The following is an 18,982-nucleotide window of genomic DNA, read 5'->3' on the forward strand; positions in this document are numbered from 1 at the left end:
CTATACGCCGTCGAGGAACCAAATTCAGTGATGCATATCTGCTAGGAATAACAGGCCCTCGACCAGAGATACAACGCCACCCACCCCCGCGCCCCTTGACCCCCGTGCCCCCTTATGCCGCCGTCCCTGCTGCTCCGCAATCTTGCATGGTCACCGCCGAGTACGGCATGTCCGAGGGGTGGATCAGCGCTAACATCAAGCCCGGGGTGCCACCAAAGTTGCCACGTTCCATGCAGCCCCGGAACCAGCCGCCGTTGCACGCCATTCCAATGAGAGGACTAAGAATAGAAGGGAACATGCGCTTTGCCGCGCCGTTTACTCCCTTGTAGAAAATATAGAAATATATAGACCCTTCCGGGAAAATCATCCATTCTAAATTTTCTATTGAAATATGAGCTCTTTTACGGTGATTGGCGAATTACAACTCGTAATTTCGCGTAACTCCGTCTTTGATTTATTTTGACCGTTAGATCTGGAAAAATAATCTAAAGATTTTTTTTAATGAAAAGGGTATGATGGTAAACGAAAATACTAGACAGACGACACTCCATGCACGATGCATGCACGATTTACAATCAGATGGATGTGAAGCACTTTATTCCCTGATTCAATGGCTGGATGTGGAGTGTCGTTCATGCATCGTCCAAAAACGTCGTGTGTATAGCAGCTCTCGATGGTAAATGAGTAACCGAGTAGCTTCTTCCGTTCCGTTCCTCAGGGCACTTTCTTGGTCGCCCGTCCGCACGCAGATAATCCAGTTCTCGTCACATAGCCGCCGCCGCCCTTGCCGCTCGTAGACGGCTTGCTCGGTGCGCGGTTCCGATCAAGCAATCCCGTGGCGGCCCGATCCAAGCAAGTCCGGTACCTTGGTCTCGCTCCTCCCGCCAGGAACTACATGCCCTCCGCCGCGGCGCGCCGAAGCCTCCGCTGCCCCATCGCCCCCAGCAGCGCCTCCCGCCGCCGATAACCCGACCAGCAACGCCGGCGACCAGTCCATAGGCAGGTAGCCGCCAATCCTGCCTTCCTCCTCTCTGTTCCCTCAACCCCCGGCTCAATCTGAATCTATTTGCTCTATTAGCTCTGCTCTTTCTGAATCTCTTTGCTCTGAATTACTACGACAGTGTTGGGGCAGCTATCCAAATTTTGTGACAAGTCTTTTGGCCATCTTCATTTATAGATCTTATTTTAATTAAATTACTTGGTGTTTAGATAAATCATCAATATGAGGAACGTAGGTTACTTCTTGCTTAGTCCTGTGGAGAACTGACAATATATGTTCATCCTGAGATACGCCATTCCCTATCCTATCTATTGTGCAAAAACTTGTCAAAGATTCTGCAACTGTTGTAAGGGAGACTGCAACACATAATCTGGCATTACTGCTTTCTTTGTTTCCAAACATGGATAAATTTTATGAGGTCAATTTAAGTCTCACTAATTCTCAGAATCAGTGAAGGAGTGAAAACTTTATTTCAGTGTATATTAGCTAAATGCATGTTTTGTTGTTATTTTGCCTGTCCAAATTCAAGTTAATCAACCTCATGTTTCTAATTATTATTTTTCCTGTCCAAATTCTAGTTAATCGACCTTGGTGAAACTTGAACATGTAGCTTCCAACCAGCTTAAGGAAAAGGCCTGCTGTCAATTTCGCACGCGTGTAGGTGTAGGTGACAGTGGAACGGGTCTGATCGCTTTGCAGTTTCTGAATTTGTTTGCTATGTTCTGAAATCACTTATATACAAATCAACAAGTTTCTGAATTAATGATCTAAAAATCATCTAGTTTCTGAAAATCAACAAGTCAGCAATGCTGATCGATGGTCCAAACACCTCCAAGTGTCCAAGTAGATGTCACACCCATTGCGGTTTTGGTAAGATTAGATTCAGTTTACGATAGTTATAAAGCAGATGTCACGCCCATTGCAGATGTATTTGTCACATCTAGTAGATTGAGTGGTTTTGTTATTTGTTATTTGTGATAAGATTTCTTCTGTGATTTACTATTACCGTGAACTGATGTATTCGTAGCCAGTGAGTTGTAACTGCAGATGACTATTGACTATTGAGTGTGACTCGATCATGACATTTTGTACAGCAGCTTTTTCTTTCTTCATATGAACAATACTGTAATCATAAAAGGCATGAGATGTTGCACTTTTTTTAACTCATTCTGAACCTTTTATGTTGAGAGGAATATGTGAGTAGGGAAATTCTTTTACTTCTGGTGCATGATTGAGACCAGTTGTTAATTTGTATGTGATATGCAGGAAGACATGGCCGATGTAAGTGCTGAGTGTATGGCTGAGTACGACGACGTTGTCAGCAGGATGTTTGATAGCGAGGAAGAGGGTTTTAAGTTCTATAACAAGTATGCTCTTGAGAAAGGCTTTAGTGTGAGGAAAGGATATGTTGAGTGGGATGAAGCGAACGAGAAGATAATTCTGAAGAAACTTGTCTGTAGTCGTGAAGGTTGCCGTGAAGAGAAGCACATGAAGAGGAAGAGAGAAGATAGGAAGAGGAAGCCACGGAATATCACTCGTGTGGGTTGTAAAGCGAAATTTGTCATTGCAAGAGTCGCGAAAACAGGGCGATGGTTTGTGAAGGATTTCATCGATGAACACAATCATCCTCTGGCCCCACGAGACCTTGCTTGCTTTTTGCGTTCCCACAGAAGAATCAGCGACGAGCAAAAAGCAGACATTATAGAGATGGAAAGTGTTGGAATCCGGAAACACAAAATCATGGATGTGTTGTGCATGCAGTACGGTGGATATGACCATGTTGGATGCATGACGAGGGACATCTATAACTTCTGTCATCGCTACAAGCAGGAAACAGTTGCTGTCGGCGATGCTCAGACTGTGATTCGTCACATGATGGCGCGGCAAGAGAGAGACCCAGATTATTTCTTCAAATACTTGGTTGATAAAGATGGGCATCTGAAGGGATTGTTCTGGTCCGATACTCAATCCCGCCTTGACTACGAGGCTTTCGGCGATGTTGTGGTTTTTGATAGCACATACAGGACCAATAAGTATAATCTGCCATTTGTGTCATTTGTCGGGTTGAATCACCACCGCAACACAGTTATCTTTGGATGCGAGATTATTTCTCATGAAACTAACGAGGCGTACGAGTGGATGTTGCGGACATTTTCTGAAGCCATGTCGCAGAAGCATTCGATATCTGTAATCACTGACGGGGACCTTGCAATGCAGAGAGCGATCAGGGTGGTGTGGCCTGACTCATACCACAGGCTGTGTGTATGGCACATTCAGCAGAACATCGTACGCCATCTGCATGATGATGAGGTTAGGGAAGAATTCAGATCTTTCATATATGACTCATCTTCTACTGTAGAGCATGAGAGAAAATGGATAGAGTTCTTACGAAGGAATGAAGTGACAAGTGAGGAGTCGTGGTTGCATCAGATGTATCAGATGAGGAAGCTGTGGTGTGCTCCATACCTGGTGGGGCGTTGTTTCTTAGGATTGAGCAGCAATCAGCGGAGTGAGAGCCTAAACTCCGTGCTACATACACATCTTGAGGGTAAGATGACATTGTTTGATATGCTAGAGCACTATGAGCGTTGCCTTTCGGGACGACGCTTGAACGAGGCGATCCTAGACATCGTGGCCTTGCAGTCTGTTCCATTTACAGACGCTGATGCTTCAAGTCTTGAAAAACATGCTGCCCGGGTTTTCACACCTTGTATGTTTCAGTTGGTCAGATGGAGCATAAATGCTGTCAGCAAATGTGTTATCAGCGAGATACTAGATGCATGGGAGTTGACTACATATGTTGTGGCTAAGATCGATAGAAGAGAGAAGAAGTTTGAAGTACGCTGTGAGATGAATGAAGGTTCTTTGTACATGATCAGTTGTTCTTGTCGTAAGCTGGAATGCTTGGGAACACCATGCTCTCACATATTCTACATCTTGGGAATACGTCAAGTGGAACTGCTGCCTAGGTGTTGTGTTCCCATGAGGTGGACGATGAGTGCGAAGTCTGCATTCCCTCCGATCAGAAAGAGCGAGATGTATGACTATTCGGCAAGCCTTGTGAGGTACCGTGAGTTGCGGAATTTGAGTCACGTGGCATGTTTCCGGGCATGTCAATCTAGTGAGGAGTATCAGCGTCTGGAGATGGTTCTGAGTGAACAAGATGGCAGCAAGGAATCAAGCCGTGGTCAGGAGGAATGCATTAGGTTTGGTCCGGTGCTGCCACAGACGACGGAAATTGATTGTGGAGATTTGGAAAAGGTTCTGGACCCAGTGCATGTGTAAGGCCGAGGTGCACCGAAGAAAAGGTTGCAGGCAAAGATGAAGAAGCAAAGGTCAAAGAGGAAATGTGGCTACTGTGGGGTGGAAGGTCATGATCGGCGTACATGCAATAAATTGAAAGAGGTGTCAAATATGTCTAACTTTTATTTTTACATCTGATTTACTCATTACTATAGTGCACTAATTATATCTGTTGCTGTGTAGGAAATGATGGCAGCAAACTGTTAGCTACAACTCTCTGTACAAGGCCATTGGCAAAATGGACGCAGCTGCTGAGCCTCAAGAGAGTGATGTTGTGTTGGTGGCGAAGTGGCCCAACCGCCTCTATCCTATGTGAGCATTACAATGACCACCTGATGAAAACGATCCTCCCAAATGATAACCTGGGAGGTCCTTTGTCCATAATTAATCCGGTCTATCTGTTTTTGGCAAACCTGCCATTTTAGTGCAAGTTTCACAAATTATGCATGATTTTTAGGTTGTATGTTGCATCACTGGAGTATTTCTAGCGTTACTTCTTTTACATAGAGAAAGCTTTAGTTCTTTAAATTGTGATTATATATGCTACCAAAGAGAAATGTGATAGCTTGTTATCTTGTTCTCAATTAAATGTGCTCATAAGAGAGCTTCTTGATCCCAAAGAGAAATGTGATAGCTTGTTATCTTGTTCTCAATTAAATTTGTGTGCCGCTATCCTAAACCTCCTCTGCTTTCTCTGAAACAGGGTTGCCATGTGAAGAAAAATGATATGTGGGAGCTTTTGGATGGACAAAGGCTCCAGCAAGGAAGATAAGAGAGCTGCATTTCCTTACTTGCAATTCTAGTAATTATCTTTGTTATAACTTGTAGAGTGTAGCCGCAAAAAAACTTGTAGAGTGTGATGGCTTAATTAGGATGCTATGTAATCAGAGTACGTACACTATCATATGTATCATGACTGATTACGACCAAGGTGTGCGTTCCATGAAGAAGACTCCCATTTATATGTTTATTAATGATATTGTGTTGTGCTTGCTCTACTACATCTGTGTACATTATTTGTGGAATTGGTCTTACGTGGCACTATTTCAACTGGAGTTGGTCGGGTCCTCCTGCTCATTTTTTATGCGAATGAACATTGTTGTCGCCTGAAATGCTTGTACGGAAGGAGCACTGTAGACTTCATGTTGGGGCTTATCCTAAGCTTGCTGATAGGTGATCATTTCTGGCTTGTCATGTAGTGACCTTGAACTCTGAAACTGATTCAACCAATGTGCTATCTGATTGGTTATACCCAGGTACATGTACAGCTATATGATGGAAAATATGCATTTTGACAAATTGCACCAAAATTTTAAGCTAATACTCTGCCCGTCTCATGAAATGTGCCTGTGAAAATTTGCATCAATCCAAAATGTAGTGACATTCTTAATAAAACTGGTCGTTTCATTGATGTTACGAACATAAACCTGGTTTGGACTAGTGCAGCATATGCAATGCAAAAATAGTAAAAGCCACAATTAAGTGTGCGGGCATCAAAGGAACTTTTTATCTAAAAATTGAGCAACAACTCAAAGTTGAAAGCCTATTATTGTAAACATAGTCTCAAAATTGTCACTTGAATGAAGTTATTGTTGGATCAAAAATAATGCAAACACTAATTGGGACAATAGTTCAGCTCCAAAGCTTGAAATTGTAGAAAAACCAAAAGCCTACTGAAGAGGCTCATCACAGCTGCTGAAATCCAATGCTTTCTTCGTATTGTTATCTGCAAGTTTCTTCCTTTTGGGCGATGACCCATATTCGCCCATGTCCCTCTCGCCGATATCCATGTAGCCACATGCATATATGTCTTCTTCGGACATGTCCTGCCCATATGCATGCGAAAGGTATTTAGGTCAACATGCAAATGATGTGGCCCTTTTTTTAAATAATAAGTAGGAACTTGGCAATATAACCAACCTGTTCAGACATGTCATCGTCGCTATAATCTGGGAATGCACAATTCTTCACAATGTACAAATGACATTTCTTTATCCCTTCTAAAGTGTACAACATTTCATTGACATCATGCTGGCCTAACATCTTTACCATTCCTTCTGGTGGTACGCACCCAGGCTTGATGTAGTACAAATCTGCTTCCCCTTTGTACCCATGGTAACGCAAATTTTTCACCATTATATGCCAGTCCACCTTGGCAGGTTCAAGTACTGTCGTCATACCAGGTTTCTTGTTGTGGTATGCTTCAGGAACATGAGAAAGTTCTTCGTCCACATGAACAATAAATTGCATTACAACTACCTACATACGGCTCGTTGACATTAGTTTTTCCACAATATTAAAGTGTTCATACTTAGGATGTGCTTACCATTTGTAAAACATACTTACGTAGGATGAGACAGATTGCTCTGGTGTACGGATCTCTTGTTCAACCTGTAGAGGTACTGATGAGACAGATTGCTCTGGTGTAGGGATGTCTTGTTTTTCCTGAGCATGCTGTTGATATAAATTGATTTTGGTTTGTGTGTGGATAATTTAATGAATAATAAGTAAATAATGAAACATACCTTCGTGCCTGTACTAGCATGGTCTTGCATCATACCCCCTTCCATGCGGATCTCCTCCATCTTGGCCTTGTCATCCTGCTGAGGCTGCTGTGGTTACAAACTGATTTTGCTTTGTGTGTGGATAATGTAATGAATAATAATCTTAGTAAATAAAGGAACGTACCTTCAGGCGTGTATTAGCATGGTCCTGTATCGTATTTCCTTCCATGCGGGTCTCCTCCATCTTGGCCTTGTAATCCAGATCATTGCGGTCATGTGGTAAGTTAAGGTCCATGCCCACACGCGTCTGGATGTTATTGAAGCCCATCTTACCACGCTCGAGTTGTAGAACACGGTCTTGCATTATATTCCCTTCCATGCGGATCTCCTCCATTTTGGACTTGTGATTCATGTCATTACGCTCCTGCTTCAACATAAGGTCCATGTTCGCACGCGCCTGCATGATATTGAATTCCATCCTGCCACGCTCGAGCTGCATAGCGCGATCCAAGTTCTTGCGCTCCTGCTTCAACTTTAGGTCCATATCGTCATGGAAATGCTTCAACCTCTGATCCATGGCTGCAAGCTCCTCTTTCATCATCTGTTCCATGGCTGCACGCTCCTCCTTCCTCATGCGGTCCACGGTTGCCCGCTCCTGCTTCAGATTCTTGTCCATCACCTCTCGCTCCCGCTGCATATTCTTGTCCATCTCTTGATGCGCCTGATGCAAGTACTTGTCATCATTCACTCGGTTGTGATGTGCCTTTGAATCCATGATCCCTATAGAAACCAACATAACAGTGCTAGTTACAATATGTTTGAAAATTGAAATATCTATTAATTTCAAACTGTCACTATTCAACACAATGTGGCCGAACTGAAGGTACGGAGTGCTTGGTGCTAGGTCCTAGGTGCACTATATAGATCAAATTACTAACTCCCATACTGCTACAATTTAGATAAAGTATTAGATATCTGTATTTTAGTTTAGTGCATGCGATGTGCCACTAAAAGGATCCGCAGATCGACCACCGCGGCACCGTCCGCATCCACTGTATTAATTGAATCTGATCGGTAATAAGAGGGAGGGAAACACCATAGGTGTACATACAGTTCGGTTGCAGAGCACCGGGTCGCCGGACGCGGAGGAGAGGATGTCGTCGGGCGTGGACGAGAGGGAGCCGCCGCCTGATGAACTGCTCCCGATGGGATTTGCGTCTATGGCTAGGTTTACGTACGTGGCTGGTAAGTTGGGCTGCTAAGTACTATATGGGCAATTCTATTACGTATCTGGATTGGGCTAGTAAGTACTATATGGGCTATTGTGCTCACGTGCATCAAATATCGTAAATCTGAAATAACAAAATGGTCTTGTTACTTAAAAAAACTTAAAAGAAAGTTCAACTAAAAAAAACTTAAAAGAAACTTTGTCTAAAAAAAAAGCTTAAAAGAAACTAAAACAAATCGTCGTCGTCACATTCCTTCCTGAAGGTGCTGCTCGGTACGCGACACCTGAAGTGCTAGAAGCGTGGTGGTACTTCTCTAGTGGGTGCAGCGGTCACTGGTCATCTTTGTTTCGTCGACCTGCCATTGTCGGCATTTGTTTCTCTTTCTTTTTCTTTCTTTTCTTTTGGGCTTGTTTGTGCTGCGGCCCCAGCAAGCTCGTTGTATCGATCGGTTGGTTGCTTTATAATCTAAAGCGGGGGGAAACCCTTTTTCATCAATAGTGGTACTGGTAGTATCACACAACTCATCGTGGTAGTGATGTATCTGTATGACCCGTAGTACTAGATGTAAAGAGCCATGGTCGTGGTACTACCTGCAGCGGATGACTCACAACTACCAGTCGTACCGCCGAGCTGCCCACCCATGTGAAAGAAGTTTTGGGTTCGGAGTACCCGTAGTGGTGATAGCCAACTGCTGTCATGAGAATCGGTCTTACTCGTTGAGGGTGACTCGTGGTGTTAACATTTCCAGATGACCCATTGTGCTAAAAGGGTTCCAGGGATCAATAGTGCTACTGATAATATACGACACATGGTGGTAGTGATGTACCCGGATGACCCATAGTACTTGGTACTGCTGCAGACGCTGTTGGTGAGTCCGTCAGGATGGGGGAGAGCACGTGCCTCAAGACTATTGTCAAATTTGCTCACGCCGTGATTGAGGTGTTTGGACAGGAGTATCTCAGAGAACCAAATGCACGGGACACGGGAGAAGTTGTTGGCTATTGGAGAGGCAAGGGGGTTTTCAGGAATGCTCGGATCAATTGATTGCATGTAGTGGCAATGGAAAAACTGCCCCAAAGGTCTGCGGGTAATGTATCAAGGTCACACCAGAGAGGCCACCATCATACTAGAAGCGGTGGCACCATATGACTTATGGGTTTGGCATACTTTCTTTGGAATGCCCAGTTGTCACAACGGCATCAACGTGCTTCAACGATCTCCGGTGTTCAGGAGGCTTTGCAATGGGGAATCACCGCCGTGCAACTACGCCTGTCAACGACAGGGACTACAACATGGGGTACCAACATTTGTTATTTACGTGCGACATTGTGGTGCATGATTGACTTTTGCTGAGCCACCTTGAAGGTCCGCAAAGCTGCATATCAACGATGGAGCCGCGTCGAGCTCGGGTGAGGAGGTGATCCATCATTCTTTTCTTCGGTGGCTGATGTGGTGGTGCCGGAGGCAGGTGACAGGTGTTGGTGTCAAGCTCAGAGAAGTTTTGCTATCTTTTCACTTCTGTCATGTCGGTCTTTACGTGACTTGTACTTTGTTTTTTAAATATATGAATGAGACACGTACTACCATAGGAAAAAAAAGAAGTTAACACACAATTAGTGGTGTTGGCAAGAAATTTTTGAGCACTCCACAAAAACACTCGAATCTTTCAACAAGTGGTGTTGGAGACGGACTGTCAAGAGATCCAGGGGCTCTTGGAGTTACCTGAGCGGTCGGCATATTTTCACCTCATCATGGAGATGAAGGATATTTCTACTTTATTTCAGGGATTTGAATTACGGTTTGCAGGCCGCCAGACTAACATGGCGGCACACCGTCTAGGTAGGCAATCATTAAAACTTTTTATTGTTTGCAGTCAGACATGCTAGCGCCTTATGAATAGAGCCAGAGGGCGTTTAGTTTCAAAAAAAAAGAAAAAGAAAAAGACGTGGCAGATTCAAAAAAAAGACGTGGCAAAAGAAATGGTGTTTCATCAATCAACCTCTTTCCGACTTTAAAGGCGCCATCCAATTTTTGGCTTGTCGATAGATTAACACTTATCACAGCCGTATCTGCAACAACCTCCGCTCCCACCTCCCCCATTATCTGCAACAACCTCCGATCCAACTGGCCTAGCCGGCTCCAATGCTGATTCTGCACTCATATTCCATTCCAGGTGCCTTCTCACACGCGACCTTCTCCAGTGTCAGTCCCATCGAACGCGGCTGCCCTGTTCACCGGCTGTAACAGAGCCGCCGCCCTGTTCACCGGCGGTAACGGAGCCGCCGTCCTCACCCACGGGAACGGAGCCGCCGGCGACCGCCCATCCGGTCTGCGGAATACGACGTCACTGCTTGTTCTGCATCCACATGTTGGATTGAAGGTAAGAATGTCGGCTCATGTCATCAGTTACAACTAAGGCAACGCATGAGATGATTTAAAACCAAAAAATGGGTTCCGCTTATTCTGTGCATGAACCCATCATGAGATCTTATGGGTTTTCTCTGAAATTTGCGGCGTCCACAGCATCGTGATCCACCTCTGTATGCTCGTCGCCGGCGTCGAACTCTCTCCAACGACACCCTCCTGACCGGCGCGATTGGAGCCGCCAGCCACACCCAGCCACCCAGGGGATCAGAGCCAACGGCCAGCACCCTCCTGGCCTGTTCAATACGGCGGTACTGCTTCCTCTTCATCCACCTATTCGCATCACGGTTAGAACACCTGATATTTTTACACCCCTTAGACAACAGTGAGGTCAATATAATCAAAAACTTTGTATATAAATATCAAATGGCAGAATCATGCAGTACATACCACGTGTTGTTCACATTAACGACAATAGAGAAAATTTAGTAAGTAATCATTAATCACCAATCAATCTGTGGTAAACGTACACCTCTGGAGTGGTAGTAACAAAGAAATAATTAAATTAAATAGCTTATCATAGTAATTTTGTGCTCTGAAAGAAACAGGTGGAACAATTACAGTATGGTACAACCCCATAGCTTATGTTTATTCTCTAAATTGACCCAGTCTCTGTTTGTGCATATTTTCCAGGAATGGCCAGTTCTCCTACAAGTTGTGCATACGCACAATTACCAGACGTAACCAATCAGGTATATTTTTACCCAGTTAGGTTAAAATCTTTGAAAACACATAGTTCTTTTACCTTTACACGTATTTCAGGCTTTTTTGGACGAACTCAGTGTGAAACATGCACATATGAGGTTAATGTGCTCACCGATAAGGTTCGCGCAAATGATCGATGGATTAGATGACAAGCACCTAAAGGTCATCTGCACTCAAACTGGTCTTGGAGGGCTAACAAAGATGAAGTCAGTGTCCCTCCGACGTATTATGTTGGTGCTGCTAGCAAAGAGCTACATCCACGACATGCAGAGTATTCACATTGCTTGTAAGGACATTTCTATAACTCCAACGGATGTCTATCAATTAATGGACCTTCCAATAGAGGGGGAAAATATATATATGGAAATGGGAAAACCAAAAGACGCAAACTTGTTAAGGGCTTATCAAACAGATGGAAGACATAAGCTGAGTGACCTTGAGTACAAAATTAAAGCCTCCAAAACTCCAGATGATCATTTCATCAGGAGGTTTGTTTTGTATGCTATTGGCATTATTTTAGCACCCACGGTACAGGATTATGTCGACTCCAAATATTTCGTCCTTGTTGAAGACGTCGCAAGAATTCCCAAATTTAACTGGGGATGTTTCACACTGAACCATTTGATAACATCCATCAATACTTTTAATTATAAGGATCAAGTCAATCTACAAGGAAATCTAGCTTTGCTCCAAGTAAGTGCTACGATGCTAGTTGTCATTCGTCTATTTTTCGTATGATGCATATATCTGTATCATTGATGAACTAATGTTTCCTATAGTTTTGGTATTGGGAACATGTCCGTGCTGGATCGATTTTGTATTCTCGTATACCCCGTCCGCTGATGGCACGGTGGGATGAAGCCACAGGTAAAATAAGAACCGAGGCTTATGATAAAGGAGGCCTATACAATGGATTGATACCTTTCTAGACTTGACTTATTTATTTACTATATTTATTTCTTAGTACTGATTCTATATATCTTTTCAAAGGTTGTCATGAGCATTGGCGATCTGGAGCCAACCAACATTACAAATGACCAGCATACCAAGAAAGGTACACATGCGCATGAAGATGCTATCTATCGACCACAACCACGAGGTCAAACTATGAGTAGCCAACAAGTAAGTTGCTAGAAGACACATCCTTTTCAATAACACAACAAAGGTCACAACGAACCATACTTATTTTTCTTCGAACAAAACGAGTTGACATTTCTTTTATGCAGATGGACATGATACTTCAAACACAGAACGATCTATTTGCAGAACAAGAGAAAAAGTTGGTCAAACAAGTTGTAGAAGTAGAGCACAAATTAGATAAAAGAATAATCACCGTGACCGAGGACGTGATAAACATAAGGGGTAAAATTGCCACTCAACCTAGGTTGTCCAAGCTGGAGGACGAAGTTGGAGACCTCAAAAGGGTAGTTGGAGACCTGAAAAGGGAACTCCAGGTAAGTGATACTACAACATAAATTTTACCCATAACTTCCTATATTTTCATTCTATGCATTTCATGTTACAGGAATTAAGATTGCTAGGTGAAACAAACAAACAATCAACGACAAAGAATGCATACGTACAGGTGATAACTATGGCCCATCACCTTGCTAACATGAGCTAATTTCTGTTCATTGACCAACTTCTAATTTTAGGAACAAGAGCAACCAAGCAATGGCAAGTTTTCATCAACTCCTGGGTTTGACGCATGGAAAGCACGAATTTCTGCTGGTAGACCTAGTGCAAAACCTGTGGTGCAAAACAAGGAGTTGGACCAAGACATCCCACCACGGAAGCCTGTATTCAACAATGATTACGTATTGATAGATGAAGACTATGAGGCTGCACTTTTCATCCGAGAGAGTCACGACCTTGTTGAGGTAGTTCACATCGAAGACATTGTGCTAACAGTTCATCAACTCAAGCCAAATGTTAGCAAACTATTCTTCGTCGATGACGTAAGGCCCATATACTGCAATCTAGATCAAGTATTCTAAATTGTGCCATATTACATGACTACAAATTTTGCAGGTTATTAATGCATATGCACACATTAGCAATGTTGCAACTGATGCTACACCATTCATTTCCACCGTAGAAAGCAAAAGATTGCTAGGCGAATTTGGGGGTATTCCAATGGGATGCAAAAGCCCAGATGTTGCTAATGTAGCAACGAAATTTGTAGGACGCAGAATGGTATGCATATTTCCTGGCTTGTTTAATTGTATATCTTGATTTTCCCTAAATTGAGTCCGCTTTAATTTTCTGCCAGGTACGTGTCCCAATGAATGTGCACCGCATGCACTGGTTACTACTCGTGTTTAATTTAGACAAAGAAGAGATCCAGGTCCTAAACTCCAACCAAGCATATCGTGACATTGCCAAGGAAACTGCACTGGTAATCTTGCTCTCTTGCTGCCTCTTACCATCATGTGACACCTTTTTAAAAGCACTAATGCAATCCCTTGAATTACTCCTCGTACACCAGGTGGAGTCCATTCAGGCGTGTATCAATGAAGCGGTCGAGGATGGCTTGGTAACACCGCCTAAACCCATCAATATTACCCAGTGGAAAACCACTTGCTATACTAACATACCACAACAAACGGATGGGTACGTATAGGCAGCTACATGATTCCTCACCTACACTACAATACTTAACTTCAACTTTACATCACAGTTATTCCTGTGGGGCGTACACACTCAAATACATGTTGACATGGGACGGAGATAAAATTACCGAGGATTTCACACAGGTCTGCCAAACACTAAATTACATTTGCAATCATGCACTACCTATGCTTCAACCTATCCTAACCTATGTGTCGCTATCTAATTCAGGAAGAAATATATATTTTCAGCTGGAAAATATGTTCAAACTACTGCGTTCAGATTGCAACAAGCTTCAGAAAAGTTCATACAAGAATCCTATAACGGTAAGTTCTACAGAACTAGCATTTCATATCATGTAGTTCCTACCTTTCATGATTGCACGTAACACACCACTATTTCCTCTATAGAGGGACGAGTATGAAGCCAGCATTCCAGAGGAACGAAAAGGTGAAGACGACGACGTCACGATTATCACCGACCCTGATGTTACAAAGAAAGCAGACACATCCGGTGCCCCAAAGCGTAAACGTGGACGCCCGAGGAAGAATGCCCCTCCTAGTAATCCAGTGAAACAACGATTTGACACCGAGACTATCGCTAAACAAGTGGAGTTGCAAAGACGCAAGCGCAAACCATCAAACGTCGTGTCCAGCCCATTCGTAAAGCCATGAGTGGGCTACACGGAGAGGCACTTCAAGGGCAGTTCCAAATGATTGATCTTCATAGCATGTTCTTTGAATTAAAGGCTACACTTATGTTCTGATGTTTTTGCATTTTATTTGTATGCTTATGTCCATCCAAATGCTTGACTTTTCATTGGCTCTTTTTTTAAGTATACAGTTCTGGTTTAAGTGGATGATGATTATGGCTGAGGCAGGGTAATTAAGGAAGAAAAATCATAGCATATAGAACACATGACCAATGATGTAAATATCATGGTTACACTACTATCTCTCACATCATGAGTTGAGTGGGACATTATTACCTCGCCAGCAAAAGGAACAGAATCAATAATGCAGCTAGCTTGATGGATTACTTCGGTCCACTCCACAAGGAAATTACAGGTTGCAGCACCAGCAATCAATGCACACACAGAACCGTATTGTCAAATGCCAGCCTCTCCTGCAGAAAAGAAGAAAGAATAGCATCAGGAACACCATGTACCATTTTTATACTGATATAGACATCTGGACAAGAGTTGGTACATTGCAGCTTGTGTTTTGCTTCGAAACTAATGCGGTACATTGAGCTAACAAATTTACAACTAATAAATCTAGGCCTAAGTCTGTTGGGTAACAATACTGTAATAGATGTCACATCTAGCTTTACTCTAACAGAGTTCTGGTACTAACTAGTGGTACTAACTAGACAGCTAGGACAACAATAAGAAAAACTTGACAGCTAGGACAACAATAAGAACCAGGCAACCAGCATAAGCTCTGCAATGAACAAACAGATGCTAAACTTGCTCATTGGCAAAATAGGTTGTGCACGCGAACATGACAGAGAGAACTAAAATAGGGGCCATACTTATTCTGTTCCATGCTAAAGGTGACTGCAATATTTGTCGACAATGATTATGGCTGAGGCATGGGAATGCACATGTGGCAACGCGTGCAAAGCAGGCAAAAAAATCATATAAAGCAACCATCCTTCCAAATTGAGCCAATTTTGGTTTTCCAAGATGTCCATTCAATACGGTGGCATACACCGCCTAAATATACAAAATTCCTAACTAATTTTAATGGGAAATGGAAATAGTCCAGTGGCATAATCACAAGAACAGTGTCTGAATCTCCTACTGTAACTGTATTTCATAGCACAAAGGTTCTGAATCCATCAACTTGCAAGTTATATTCCAATGAAAAGTATTACCTACTTACTCTAATCACTACCTACTGACTCCAACCACTGTAGTCAAAAGGAGGGGGAAATAACTGCTGCTCCAATATATGCAATCATCAGTCCTCCAGATGATTTCTGCCTCCTCCACATATCCTGCTGTATCCTGGATGTCGGGACCTTGCCGGTCCTCACGGTCCTCTTTTATCTTTTCTATGCGCTTTTGCATCGATCTCATGTTATGTGGCATCTTAATCTTCTTCACAGTGGCTGCCCACTGCAAGAGGTACAATGTAGTGTGTCAGTACCATGGAAGGCTTGAAAGGGGCGGAGATGGCAGTACAAACTAGTTTCAATCAGGTGCTTGACAAAAACAGTGCATAAACTGATATTACACTTGGGATAACAGACTAGTTTTACTTCACTTTCCCCTCAATCAAATCATGATATTTGTTGACATAGCTTACTATTGGTGAAACATAAGAAGGCAGGGACATTTAGGAACGAAATGGCGGTCTTGGCATCAACAAGTAGATGTAGCTTTTACTTAACATCGACTCAAAGATCAACTCCAACAGTGAGGTTCAGATCTACTTCACTACATAAAAAAGTTTTAGATGTAGTTCATTATCTAAAAATATTAATATGTTATTAAACAACATCATTCATATCAACATTGATAGTGACCAAATCGACAGAATCCATACCAGGTTGAGGTCGGTTTCATCTTCAAAATCTTCAAGCATGTCGGCATCCATAAGTCGCTTCAGCCACAACAACATGGACTTATGCTTGATAGACTCTCTCTCAGCGTCGCCGAGCACAACCTCCACCGACTCTATTGCGACCTTGATGACTGTCAAGGCGAGCATGCACTCGAGTGCCACCCCGACTGTCGACATGGCTCGTGCCTGCTGAGTTGGGCTGTGTGCTGAATATAGTGGATTTGTCATTGAAGCTCCGGCCCTTATCAATCTAACAAAGCATTGGAAGCAAAAAAAATCGAATCAGCAACTGCAGAATCAGTCATGACCTGTTTTACAGAATACAGATATCATAGACTAGCAAATAATCAAGTCAATTAATAATATTTATAAAATCTTACACAAAAGGGAGTTGCCCACCTACTCCATTAAGCATAAGGAAGCAACATTCATAATTTAGTTACATGTCCACTGTATAAAGCTCATGTGCTCCATCAGATACTTTTACAGATTCAAACTAGTAACCAGAACTGAAGAGTAATGCAAAGCCGTGAACTTGCAAGGAATAAGGTAGAGTAAGAGATATGGACCTGTGACGGTGCTGCGCCGGGCTCTCCACAGATCCGGCCTGGATTACGCCGATGACAGCGTGATCCAGCAAGGTCAAGTGCCTCTTGGACGCCCAGCGGCCCACTCGAAGCAGCTCACTATCACTCCACCGGAGTTGGCCATGATGTCCGGTAGGACCAGCACGCCCTTCTTTGCCAGAATCTGCACCACGAACATGAACATTTCTCTGCTGTCAGTCAATGTGTGAATGTGTCAACAAATTCAGCTTAGTTTTGTGGTAAAATGTTGGTGTTCTTGCCTCGTCGGCCTCAGGGTCTGTTGGGTGGTTAACAGCCTCGATGATGTACTTTGCTTTTATGGCATCAGCATTGTCCCTAGTACAAGAACATAATCAAAAGGACTTTTTATTAACAAAAATGTATTCAGATACACAAAAAATAACAGCCAGGAGGATACTTTAACTGAGCTTCTGAGCAGTAATCTGATAAAGATTGGATGAAGTGAGATGGGATGAGTAAATAGAAGATTACTTGTTTATGACTCCTCCCAGAGCTTCCGGGATGTGCACATCGCACTCTTCCGTGAGCAGCGAGGTCGGGTCAACGGCGTCGCCTCCGTCAAAGCCCTTGATCCCGCGGTTCTCTGCCGAGTGCTTCATCAGCTTGGCTATGTCAATGCCATTGGAGTTCTTGACAGCCCCTGTGACATCTCTGATGGAGACCACCTTGCCACCAGCTTCAGTGATCAATTGGGCATCCCAAGAGCCAATATTGCCAAATACCTGAAAAGGCAAGAAGATAATAATTGCTCACCTGTGCAAATGTAGATGAAGAAACAGAGTTTTGGCCTTGCTCCACAATGTATGGCGCCATTTTACACAACGATTATTACCAACATTGTGTAGGCATGCTTGTATATATTTGGTAGAATATATTACTGTCCACAGCATCCTTAAGCCGATTCAAAACATATGTGTAAGTGAGTGTTGTGTGAGAACGACATCTCCGACACCTACACACGTTCGGAATGTGACTTTGAATGTCTGAATGGAACAAATTCAGATATTCAGTGATGGACGACTATGTGGTTTACTGTCCACATGCTATGCAAAAGAGAGAATAAAGGAAGAATGGCGTGAAATACAGAAGTACAGAACCTGAGTATTCTGACGGACGGATAATTGACTGTCTGAATTTGTTCCACTGTCGCCTACACGCATACGAAATTGCCAGAGGCGGATGGTGGCGCAGGTGGCTGGGAGGGATACTCGTCCCGGGCGAGAAGCTTGGCAGGATAGGTAGCGACGGTTCTAGACACCGGACCTTCTCTGTCCTCGGCGACGGCTGGCGGCTATGCAGGATAATGGGTCAGAGGACATGCATGGAAAAACAGGGCCCCCCTCGGCGGCGGCGGTGGAAGATTAATCCCCTGGGTTACCTTCCTATGGATTGGGTCACCGGCGTTGATGGCCGTCAGTGACTGATCCATGGAGAAGGCGCTAACGTGGGGAGCGCCTATTCGACGGGGTGATGCTCGGGGCGCTGGGGCAGCAGAGGAGAGCATGCAGCTGCGGCTGTGCGAGGGCCGGTGGCGGTGGCGGCACGAGCGACAGGAGTGACGCCGGCGGCGCCACGGTCGAGGGCAGGCTTGGCGGCGGCGCCTGTGCGAGGGGATTGAGGAGGCTAACAATCCGGCGAGGCCGCTGAACATGCCGCCACCATGACCACCCGGATCCTCCTGCGCTGGACGCCGATCTGGGGAGCGGGGAGGAGAAGGCGCAGGAGAAGCGGCTGAGTCGGCAGCGCGGCGACCCGGGAGAGGAGGAGGCAAGCGGAGAGGGGATCGACAGATTGGGGATGAAGCGTGCAGAGGTTTTCTTTTCCTTTTGTCCCAGCGCTGCACATTAATTTTTTTGACGGGTCCCAGCGCTGCACACTAAATTGGACGGATCTACCCTTTTAGAAACTGATTAATCCCACCATAATCTTGTAATGGTCCCACAATTATTTGTAATTTCATGTAATTTTACTCCCGTAACTCATCGTAACTCCTATTTTTCCACCGTTTGATCATAATGAATGGACGGTC

At 43.9% G+C, this 18,982-nt stretch overlaps 4 protein-coding genes across 23 annotated transcripts; 2 read left to right on the forward strand and 2 right to left on the reverse strand.

The window, feature by feature from the left end:
* The first annotated feature begins 704 nt into the window (after window positions 1-704).
* On the forward strand, window positions 705-5,301 carry LOC123043758 (protein FAR1-RELATED SEQUENCE 5). 2 transcript variants are annotated; one of them, XM_044466319.1, is made up of 4 exons: window positions 705-1,003; window positions 2,267-4,405; window positions 4,487-4,615; window positions 5,007-5,301. In XM_044466319.1, the coding sequence occupies exon 2, from the start codon at window positions 2,273-2,275 to the stop codon at window positions 4,283-4,285; it is 2,013 nt and encodes a 670-aa protein (XP_044322254.1). In that variant the 5' UTR covers window positions 705-1,003; window positions 2,267-2,272; the 3' UTR covers window positions 4,286-4,405; window positions 4,487-4,615; window positions 5,007-5,301. The 2 variants fall into 2 exon arrangements, with proteins under 2 accessions (XP_044322254.1, XP_044322253.1); XM_044466318.1 differs by having other exon boundaries at window positions 707-999.
* Window positions 5,302-5,973: 672 nt separating this feature from the next.
* On the reverse strand, window positions 5,974-7,582 carry LOC123039052 (uncharacterized). The gene is made up of 5 exons (XM_044462359.1): window positions 6,992-7,582; window positions 6,829-6,903; window positions 6,650-6,694; window positions 6,224-6,562; window positions 5,974-6,129 (listed from the first exon to the last, which is right to left on the reverse strand). Exons 1-5 carry the CDS (start codon window positions 7,580-7,582, stop codon window positions 5,974-5,976), a joined length of 1,206 nt encoding a protein of 401 aa, XP_044318294.1.
* Window positions 7,583-9,989: 2,407 nt separating this feature from the next.
* LOC123043760 (glutamate dehydrogenase 1, mitochondrial) lies at window positions 9,990-18,766 on the reverse strand. 18 transcript variants are annotated; one of them, XR_006419534.1, is made up of 7 exons: window positions 16,915-17,097; window positions 16,328-16,595; window positions 15,654-15,897; window positions 14,764-14,900; window positions 12,546-12,601; window positions 10,573-10,733; window positions 9,990-10,392 (listed from the first exon to the last, which is right to left on the reverse strand). XR_006419534.1 is itself a non-coding variant. In XM_044466322.1 (6 exons), the coding sequence occupies exons 1-4, from the start codon at window positions 18,111-18,113 to the stop codon at window positions 16,988-16,990; spliced, it is 498 nt and encodes a 165-aa protein (XP_044322257.1). In that variant the 5' UTR covers window positions 18,114-18,766; the 3' UTR covers window positions 15,916-16,218; window positions 16,328-16,595; window positions 16,915-16,987. The 18 variants fall into 18 exon arrangements, 1 of the variants encoding a protein (XP_044322257.1); XR_006419532.1 differs by having other exon boundaries at window positions 10,573-10,757; XR_006419531.1 differs by having other exon boundaries at window positions 12,499-12,601.
* LOC123043759 (uncharacterized) lies at window positions 11,621-14,629 on the forward strand. 2 transcript variants are annotated; one of them, XM_044466320.1, is made up of 11 exons: window positions 11,621-11,858; window positions 11,945-12,032; window positions 12,156-12,287; window positions 12,392-12,619; window positions 12,691-12,750; window positions 12,821-13,123; window positions 13,197-13,361; window positions 13,438-13,778; window positions 13,846-13,921; window positions 14,007-14,101; window positions 14,186-14,629. In XM_044466320.1, the coding sequence occupies exons 2-10, from the start codon at window positions 12,021-12,023 to the stop codon at window positions 14,097-14,099; spliced, it is 1,410 nt and encodes a 469-aa protein (XP_044322255.1). In that variant the 5' UTR covers window positions 11,621-11,858; window positions 11,945-12,020; the 3' UTR covers window positions 14,100-14,101; window positions 14,186-14,629. The 2 variants fall into 2 exon arrangements, with proteins under 2 accessions (XP_044322255.1, XP_044322256.1); XM_044466321.1 differs by having other exon boundaries at window positions 11,820-12,032; window positions 13,438-13,563; window positions 13,654-13,778.
* Window positions 18,767-18,982: the final 216 nt, after the last annotated feature.

The sequence above is a fragment of the Triticum aestivum genome, chromosome 2B, assembly GCF_018294505.1.
Source record: "Triticum aestivum cultivar Chinese Spring chromosome 2B, IWGSC CS RefSeq v2.1, whole genome shotgun sequence".
Taxonomy (NCBI): Eukaryota; Viridiplantae; Streptophyta; class Magnoliopsida; order Poales; family Poaceae; genus Triticum; species Triticum aestivum.